Source organism: Thamnophis elegans, chromosome 4 (assembly GCF_009769535.1).
Source record: "Thamnophis elegans isolate rThaEle1 chromosome 4, rThaEle1.pri, whole genome shotgun sequence".
In the NCBI taxonomy this organism is placed as follows: domain Eukaryota; kingdom Metazoa; phylum Chordata; class Lepidosauria; order Squamata; family Colubridae; genus Thamnophis; species Thamnophis elegans.
Window position 1 is genome coordinate 62,664,916 of NC_045544.1, and position 10,515 is coordinate 62,675,430.

General features: G+C 37.2%; 1 protein-coding gene across 1 annotated transcript in view; it reads right to left on the minus strand.

The window, feature by feature from the left end:
* Positions 1-8,962, minus strand: part of RPS6KA2 (ribosomal protein S6 kinase A2) — a 148,658-nt gene extending 139,696 nt beyond the window's left edge. Inside the window, exon 1 of the mRNA XM_032215291.1 lies at positions 8,864-8,962. Coding sequence (XP_032071182.1) covers positions 8,864-8,962 — 99 coding nt within the window. The remainder of the gene's footprint in view (positions 1-8,863) is intronic.
* Positions 8,963-10,515: the final 1,553 nt, after the last annotated feature.

A 10,515-nucleotide genomic window follows, 5' to 3' on the forward strand; every position in this document is an offset into this window, starting at 1 on the left:
AAATGAAATGTTTACATTCATTTTAATTCAGGTTCATGAAACAGCCTTTATCAGCCTGATGGGTTCCTTTGTTAGAAAAGAAACAGGAAAGGAACAGCCCTACATTTGCCCCTTAAATCTTCAGCCTAGTGATTTGCTAGATCAGGTTTGTTAATTGGGTTGGAGCATTAGGGTGATATGATCGTTGTTAGTGGTGGAAAAAAGACCCCAAATTCAAACAATTTCAAACTAAAAATGCACCATTCTGAATATGATACAGTTGTTTTAATTGTGAAAGAAACACCTTAACATTTTGGGGAGTGTTTTGAGCTCAATTCAGTTCTGTTTCAAAGGAGAGGCATACCGCTTTTAGTTCAAAACACAAATAGTTAAAAAGCCTCTCTTGCACTTAAAACAATTGTATCAAAGTTCAAAATGACATTAACGCAACACACATTACACAGTAAAATAGTAGTAGTAATTTACTACTATTTCACAGTAAAATATATTGTACGTGCTTAGTATCTATTCCTACGTACATTTTCAAGATGTAACTTGTGGGGTTTCCTGTATATATTCGGGGAATGCATATTCCATGCTTAGGGAACATCATATATATAACTATTGGAAAAAAATCATCCAGGGAGTTTGGTTAAATCATCACCAGAAAACAAGTAATCTTCTATTTCTCTGTCCTCTGAATTTTAGTGAAAGCTATGGAGGAGTGAAACTATCATTTGGGGTGAGCAATTGGCCGAATTAAACTGATTACAAGAAATCATCAATTGACTGGATGGAATTCCTCAGATATGAGTTGCTATGTGTTATTCATTGAGGTTCAAACTCTCTACCGGGAACTCATGGATCTTTGCACTTGGAAAACTATAAATAGTATTTAAAAGTTCCCAGAGCAGAAAGACGCAGAGGTTACATTACGTCATGCTTCTCTGTATGGTGTTTATCATGATTTCTACCAGTCTTCTTGCAAGTGGATGAGAGATACCAATAAGATTATTTGTATCAATAAGGGAAACCTGAGCACATGGTGCCTTATAGTAACTCAAATTTCAGTGAAAATATTACAGAATTTTACCCATTCTGTAAAAAAAATAAAGGGGGGAGGGTAAAAACCTCTAAAAAGAGGCATGATATAGTGAAATATTTTCTCTCTGTATTCTGAGAGCTTAAAGGAAGTGTACTACACATATATACTATTCTAATAGATAATTGGCTGAGAAAAGATCAATAAACTGAGCCCTGACAGGAAAACCTCACGCAACTAGGCTGTGAAGCTTCAAGGTGAGCAGATACTCTCTCTGCTTCTCTATAAATAACATTATAAATAAAATGTCTCTTGTTATGTGCTTGCATTTTTTTTATTTCTGAAAAGTGGGTTCTTCTCAAGTATAGTCTAAGTCTATGAAGTGTTACAGACCTAGATGAGCTGATCCCCTGGCATTTTCAGACACTCAGAATGACAAAAGTAGTGTTGCAAGGTTGTGTTGCAAGCTTTGCCCCTTTGGAATATGTGCAATATCACAATGCAAAAAAGGTGTGTGTGTGTGTATCTGTGTGTGTGTGTGAAAGTTTGCATCACAACATTACAATTCTGTTATTGTCAATCTAATTCTACTGGCCTACCATCAGTGGACACCATTGGTGATGTCCACCACCAGTGGACATAACCATTAATTTCAAGTGATCAAAGATCTAGAAGAAAACAAAACAGTTGTAAGCAATGCTTGTTGTGATGGTGGGGTGAATACCTTTTTTATTTGCATCACATGATGCATAAAAGAAAATATTTTGAAAAGATTTGTTTCAGAGATTACATCCAAACGGTCTAGGTTTTCTCTCCCTAAGCAAAGTTTATTTTGGGGGGGGGGGGGGAATCTGAGGTCATAGCTGAAATGCTCTACATTTTGCAACACCTGAAGTCAGCTTTTGGTTATGTAAACACAATATCTCTATTGTTTTTCAACTTCTAAAAGCTTTTTCTATCAATCATAGATTTTATAATTGCATTGTTTTTAAAAATGGAAAATTTCAATCCATGTTTGCTAGCAGTAGACTTCTGTTATTTCTCTTCTCCATTTTCATCTTTGGCAAAAAAAAATCCCTATGGTGGCGTCTTTTACTGCATCTGTTTTTTTCAGTAAAAAAAACCTTGATATTGTTTTTGCATAAATTTAGAAATCTATTTGGGGATGGCTGAATCATACCACAAGCTCTCCAAATGCAGTGTTCACTCTTCTGCTTACAAGGCATGTCAAACATTTACTTAAATGAAAAAGAGCAACTTAAGGATACCTTTAGGGTAAGCATTAAAGATGCTTCCTGCTCATGGTAATTCTATTGGCCCTAATTATAAGTCAAACCGGCTCCCATCTATCTCATCTTATCACTAGAGAAAGATGAATATCGTAAACCCAGAATTGTCATAAACATATACCCATCCATGCAGACACAGGTGACAAACTTATTCTTCTCTTGAATCCATTTGCCTGATTGTCACTTCTGCTTATTTGAAAAACCAGAGTACTGAACTACTTTCCCCAGCTAATGGTTAATTTCTAACATACACAGGAACTTGTGAGTCATCCGAGCTCCGTCTCTATTTGTTAAACAAGCCTGGGCATGCCTTTTTGTGTAAAAATAAAATATTGTCCTGCACTGGGCCCAAAAGCAAAGCCATCCCAAATACAGTACGATACCAAATGTTATTATCATTACTATCATAGTATATAGCATTGCACTTTTAACAACATACTTTTCAGAAACTTGTATTCAACACATGTATTATGATCTTTGTACTCCTCTCAACCACTTATCTTATGCAAGAAGGAAATGGTAATATCTTAGCTATTGTTAATTTAATCTGGCTACTACTTTTTATGATCACAGGACTATAGTTACTAAATTGGAAAACGTCAGATAAACCAGATTTTTTTTGCTAGCATTGAAAGGGAGACATTGATGTGCATTATCACTAACTTTTCTAATATTTTTTAAGCACCAGCAATCTGTCAGGCACTTTTGAAAAGGAGGTTAGTAGCAGACTTCCCATCCCTTAGTTTGACTGAAATAGATTTTCTAAAAGTCACTTCCCATTGCAAAAGCCCAAAACAGATCCCATTAACTTTTTGAGAATGGCCAGAGTGCCTTGGAGAATTTGAAATCCTGTCTAGATTACAATCTTGGAAATGATAGGAATCTAGTTAGGGTTTTGCAATAATTACATCCATTCAAATCATAATTCTGCTCTAAATATATAGAAATATGGTCTGCCAATGTTGTATGTTAATATTGCATGAGACAAGTTTCTGAACATGTACAGTGTAATCTGAGATGTCAACAAAGGAAAAGCTGATACAAGAATTCTCTGATTTTTATTAGCACTGTAGAACCTCGGTGACACAATCCAACATATTTAGGAAAATATAGCATCTTAATATATTATAAGCCGCACATTTATTTTCAGTTCTTTGATCTGATTTTCAATCAGTTTCATATAAGAAGCAACCCATGATATCTCTTGCACCTTATTTAGGCAAATGATTTAATCCTTTGCTATCATATATCAATAATGGATGTCATTTTTTTATTTCAATAGGATATATATTAGTATAAAACCATGATGAAGTAATGGATCAACAAAAACTAGTGATATAAAGCAGAATCAGTGGAAGAAATAAAGCTGGTATGAGAACCACAAGAAATGGTTAAATAATGATTTCAAGTATTTTTAGTTAAATTAATGTTGCTATTAAGGAAACAACAAATAATTTTCTAGTAGAAAAAGCCCTCATAATATAAATAAATAAAATATTAATAAATGCACTCAGTCTCCTATGGCAGCAGTAAGAATTGTACCTTTCTTTCCCTCTCAAATGGGCAGCAATTGCAAATATATACAAAATGACTCAAGTTTATAATGCAACATGGATTGTTCCTATGTAAAAGCAAAATATGATTAGATAATTTGTACCCTATGACTATCATTAATGTATTGTATCTTATGATTCTTGATGAATATATCTTGTCCTTTTATGTACACTGAGAGCATATGCATCAAAGACAAATTCCTTGTGTGTCCAATCACACTTGGCCAATAAAGAATTATATTTCTATTTTATAACAATACCCTTGCTCACTTTGAGATCTAGACAGACAGATCCTAAGCCACTCATGAATTCTGCTTCTTTGATAGAAATAATTCTTCAAGAGAATTTTTAAAAAAATTTCTCGAGTGGTGACATGTTTTCTCTGCAGTGAGAAAGGAGAAACAGGGGGATAAAACAGAGGTTCACTGCAAAGAGATTATGTTATCCTTAATATCTGTGCTTAGTATGAATTCTCTTCCAGATTAAAAATAAGATTAAGACACATACTGGAGATTGAGGAATTCCCTGAGGGTGGGAAAAGTTCCAGCACAACTTCAAAAGCTTAGAAGATAAACCTTTGGTCATAGTACCGACTTAGATTGGATCATGCAACATTATCCTGGGACACATATATTTGCCTTCATTTGTGATTAATTGAACAATACGTTAATTTGAATTGTAATTCTTGAGGGTTACTTCATATATTGTATTAATCCTATATTGGTTGTGTGGTGAAATGTGGGAAATAACATTTTAACAGTATTTAATTATTTTTCTCAAATCAGTTTTTGCATTTCAGTTATTTAAACAGATTATAAATCATCAGCATTGTAATTGCCTTATAGGACATATAGGAAATGGGGGGGGGGGAGTTTGCCATGGAGTGTTTTATTACACTCCAATGAACAGTTTGGTGCTAAAACAAGTAGATAACGTTCTTATTTTTTTAAAAAAATAAATGATTTCCTGGTTTCCATATTAATGTATGGATTTGGTGTTACATGCTTATTATTTGGCAGCATTGTTTGTTTGCTTTTTTAAAAAACACTTTGATTGGAACTCAGATATATATAAAAAAGGATGGGATATACTTGATTAAATTATATACACTTTAATCAAGTATATCCCATCCTTTTTTACATTTTACATTTTCAAACTTACTATCTCTGTTTAGAAGATTTAGAGATTTAGAGTTTCTAAAGGCTGCTATTTTTCTTACTCTTTTTCAGTATGGTTCAGTAACCCTATTCATGCAGCTGCCCCATGAATTAAAGAGATTATCAAAGTTATGACGTAAATGAGGAACATAGGTTGCTTCTGTTCATAGTTAGTATGTTGGTAAACATCCAAAACACAATAAGGTATGAGGTAGGATATGTCACAACAAGATGCAACATGTGGCTGATAATTGGATGTGCTTATTGATATAATACTTGCAAGCATTTTAATTAGACCATTGATTCTCTTATATAGTATTCCTTTTGGGGATACAGTATTCCCATTGGACTATACCACCTTGTGTTTTATCAATCTGAATAAGACTCTAATACATATCAATCTGAATAAAATTTGGCTACATATCAATATTTACATTAAATATGTTAGATATTAAATGGGAAAATGAAATTGTTGCTTTGATTTTGTGAAATGGTTTAGGCTTTATGCATGTCTGATGGCTCTTATAGTTCCATCTTGAGTTGCTTAATGGCAACATCGCCTCTTCAATATATATGTAAATTAACTTCTGTCCCACAAAAAAGTTACACTTACCTCAGGGCAGGTCAATGTCTTTATAATACACACGAAACCAAATTCAAAGTAGGTCTCTGATCCCTTCTTGCCCCATCCAAATACAATTCATTATAGAAAGTGTGTATTGTATGTGTATGTATATATAAATAAATAATTGTTGCAGTGTGTTCATCTGGCAATGCAAATTCCAGTAACATTATCAATTTTGGGCAACAGTATGCTATAGGAGGACTCTTATTTTTTCCCCTGCAGAGTTGTTCTTAAACATCCAGCCAAGGTTTCACTGAGTCATGTTTTATGTTGCTTTTGACTTTTTCAAAATGGCTGTTCCAACAACTTTATGGAATAGAAATGACCTTTTCCAGATAATTCCTGGGTTGATCCTAGCCTATTTTATCTTTTCAGATTGCCTTGTAATCTCCATTAAATGCATCCTTATAGGAAAAACCTTTTTGCTGATAACGTCTGGGCAAATTCACAGGATATAGCCTTTGAGACACTAATGAATGATTTCATAGTTTATTTAGCTTTTGACGTCTTTTGATAAAAGCATTTATTAAGCCACATTCTTATTGGAGATTAAATGGTCATAGTATTCACATAGTCCTGTCTTTATCCTTCAGTAAGAATAAAGGATTTATAAATTGTGCTGAATGTGTTCCCCTACACAGTATAAACAACAACATATATAAGCACCCTTCCTTTTTCTTTATAGAACTGTGAATCTCACTGAAAGAATACAAATGTTATTCAGGCCAAGCTGCAGGATAATTAAAACTGAAGGATTCTAGTGCAGGAAACAGTGCCATTTTCTTTTGTCTTAGTGGTCTGACTTAAACTATGATTTTGGGCACCATGCTAGAGCTGTTCGGAAAAACAATGTTCAGGAAGCTTGAATAAATACTCAACTGAAAGACTGGATTTATTTTCCAGGAGACTTGCATGGCTAACCACATCTTTTTACATACTCCAGATCTCTAAGGAGTAAATATGGAACCACAGCCATCCCAGTGAAAACTTGCAAGCAAATTATATCCAAACTCTGAAAATCAATAGACAGTTATGGCCAATTGGTATTATAAGAATGTGTATCTAAGCAGCAATGTAGAATAAAAAGAGCTCTTTGATTTATCTGCAATTATCTTTTGTAAACTACAGCATTCTCACTACAATTTAGTTAATATTCAGCTTGCTGTGAATGCCTAAAGTATGTTAATCTTTCCTCATGTATCATCTAAATAGGTTGAATTCTAATATCACAATCCAGTCAATGGGATTTTGGGAAATTATGTCAGTTATACTTCACACATCTGGGGAATACTACATTGGAGAAAATATAAGTAGGCCTTTTGAATAAAAAGAATCAAGTGGTGAAACATCACATGAAATGGGTTTAAACCTTAACAGTTTGGGCAAGTAAGACTTGGCAAAGTGGTCTCATATTCCTCTAATCAAAAATGAAAAGTATTACTAGCCACAAATCTATTGCTAACATCAACATTTTTTTTAAAAAAAGATATACATGACACTTCTGTAAAAAATAATTTGAAATTATTTAAATCAGTTGGATACAATCTGAAAATTAGTTAAAAAAACCTTAACGTCATAATTCCCCTTCATTTAAAATAATTTTAATACTTTTCAAGAATATTCTGACCCTTATAAATGATGTTGGCTCAACACTGATCATATAAAAATGCTGGGAAAGGGGGCAACTGAATATAAATTTGAAGTAATTAACATATCATTAGTGAAAGAACAGAAAAGAGAACCAAGAAAAAAAGTTGTAGAAACATCCCAACTGTTTTCTACATACATATGTGCTTATTTAATGTTCCTTTTTGACAAAGTTATATTTTCCCCTCAACAGTTAACCTTTTTAAAAGATCAGTTCCATCTTGAGATGAAGTAATAATGGTCCACTGGCTGAATATAGATACAATAAGAATATCTCTTTAAAATTATACACAATATATTGGACTGCAGTACAATACTTGGAAGTTAGAACAAGAACTTAAGAGAAAACCTGTTTAAGGCTGCAACATTCTTCTACACACTAACCCAAGTTCAAGTGCTGTTGAACCAGCTGAACTCACTTTAGAGCAGGAATGAAACATATTTTGCTATCAGACAGCAACTTTTTGCATATTTAGAAGGGCTGACTTTTGACGGCCCATCAGGTACTGTGGAACTGAAAGCTTTGCAATGTTTGGCATCAGATTCTATTTCATCATCATCAACACAATAAAACTTGTACCAGTTGTCATAAAACTCACAAGATCCAAAATCACCCAGATGAGAGCTGCCATTGGATTGTGTTGACAACATGGGTAAATGTCTTTTTAGAGGCGAAAGCAATGGTCATCCCCCAGCCTCTCCCTATGCACCAGGCTGCTTCCATAAGTATCTTTCAACATTCAAATCTCTCAATGCTTTTCATTCTAAGCAGAAAAATTAACCAGTTTACAGGGGTCTCCAACTGTGGCAACTTTAAACCTGGTGGATTTCAACATCCATAATTCCCCAGACAGCTTAAAGTTGCCAAGATTGGAGACCCCTAAGTTAGTATATGAACCCTAAAAGTTGTTTCCGCAAACATTTCCATTTATTCTTTTGCTTTAATAGTAAAGGAAAGGGCTATCAAACGACTCCTCTTCAAGTTTAAAAAATAACCCCTGACATCAGTTTCAAAGACTTCCCCAAAGTGTGCAGGAGCTTTCATATCACCAGGAGAAAACATTTCCTGCTTAACCAACTCCCTTACAAACACCAGTTTCTTGCAGGGACAGAGAAGTCCAGGCAAGATGAAACAGCTGCATGGGAGGGGGGGGGGAATAAGGCGATTCCTGGGTAATGATCCCAGTCAGAAGAGAGCTACCTTGGCTGAGCCATGAGGCTCAGTAGGTGCCCTTGATCCAGGCAAGAGCCTGCAAAGATGCTGCAAGGAGATAAAATCTGTGGCAGGCAGAAGCCATGGAGAGCCATCCCCAGCCTCTACTTCACTGATTTTAACAAGTATTATTAGAGAGGTTTTCACAATCCCTTTGGGGAAAAGAAAATCCCATCTGATTGAGGGTAATTTACTCGCAGAAATAAGCAGCTAATACATCTTTTTCTCTTTAAAAAAAGGGAAGAAGGCAAGGTAGCTACAACTTGTAAAGCCCCTCGAGGATTTGTCAGATCTCCCCCCCCCCATGTCCCCCCTCCCGCCCCACCGAAGCCACATCCTCAGCCCCGGCAGCATTTACCTCAAAGCTCCTGAGACTGGAGCTCTTCGAGCGCGATTTCTTGCGGAGATAGACAGAGAAAAACCTGCGCACCGTGAACTTCTTCATGTTCGTTTCCATCGCTAGCGCAAGCCGTTCGCCCCAGATGTTAAAGCCATCCGAGGAAGGGAAGGAAGAGGGCGCGTCTTCTCCCTGAACTGGCCACGGTCCTTTGGTGAATTCATGCGGTCCCGGGGCGAGCGGAGCCCCGCCAAGAGACCCTTCGCCAGGCAAGGGAGGCGTGGGGCGATCAACTTACTGGCCGGAGCGGCTCTTTCCCCCGCCCGTGTTTACATTTCATCGCTGCATGTGAGCCCAACTCTCTTCCTCTCCGCCTTCTTCTCCACCCCCACCCCCCTCCGCTCGCCTTGGTCCTCTCAACACCCAATCGGAACCGGCTTTTTCTGCCTGCAGAAGCCGCTGGTTGTCCAGAGTCCTCTCCTCCGGGCGCTTTTGAGCCCCGCAGAGAAGCGAGGGAAGGTTAGAGGAGTCGCTTCAGGGCAATCTCCGGAGCACAAGACCGGGCTTGTCTTGGGCGTCCTTGGCGAAGCAGCCGGTCAGTTTCCTGGCTTCTTGGATCGCGCGATAGAAGGGAGCGCCCCGTTGCCGCTCTCTCCGGCTCGCTCCCAACGTGGGTTGGGAACTGCAGCGCGGCGAGAGCTATAATTATCTTGGCCTGGGAAGAGATGAGCTCTCTCACAAAGGAGATTCTCCTGGGAGATCCTCCAGGCAGGAAGTCAGGCAGGCCGCTACCACCCGGGGCTGCTTCCGAAGTCTTTTTTTCACTGCCGCTGCTCCGTCGGACGTCTCACTTTTTCAGACTTTCAATGCAGATCGGAGCCTTTCAGTCAAATGCATTAAATTATTAATTTAAGTATAGAACCCAATGTTCCCACGGACGCCTTCCTGCTGAGTTTGACTACAGTTCCTACAATCTCTAGTTTAACCCAGCCGTTGTCCGAGCTGGCTGAAAGTTGCCCCAAATGCAGTACAATAATGCACACCAGGTTGAGGAAAGCAGAAATAGGGCCAGACTTCCTATATTTTAAAAAAACACATGCACCTTTTTTTTTTTTTTTTTGCAAATGCGTAATATCATATTAGAATGTCAGTGACAAGAACTAGGCAACATTTATTTGTGTGTGTGTCTTTGGGTCAATGTTAACTCCTGTGGAGTTAACCAGTTTTAACTATTGGTGCATACCTGGACAAACCCCTGCAATCTTGGCAAGATTTCAAAAGTGATTTCTCCCTTGCTTCCTTCCTAGAGTTGAGAGGAGACTGCCCATAGTCTGGCTGGGTAGCTGGCCTCATGCCTAAGGCAGAACTCACTGGTTTTCCTGGTCTCCTGGTTTTCAGCCTGGTGCCTTAACCCTTACAGATAGTTCTTGATTTACAATGACAATTAGGGCCAGAATTTCCATTGCTAAGCAAGGCAGTTATTAAGTATGTTGCATCTGATTATACAACCTTTTTTGTTAAGCGAATCACTGTTGTTGTTGTGGGAAGTTATCATCCAGCCCTCTCCCAGAAAAATGAAATATCCTAGGAAATATTGAAAAGGCAGAATATTTCTCTGGATGTGAAAAGAAACATGTTTTAAAAGACAGAATAGTTGCCTATAGCTTTCTGCC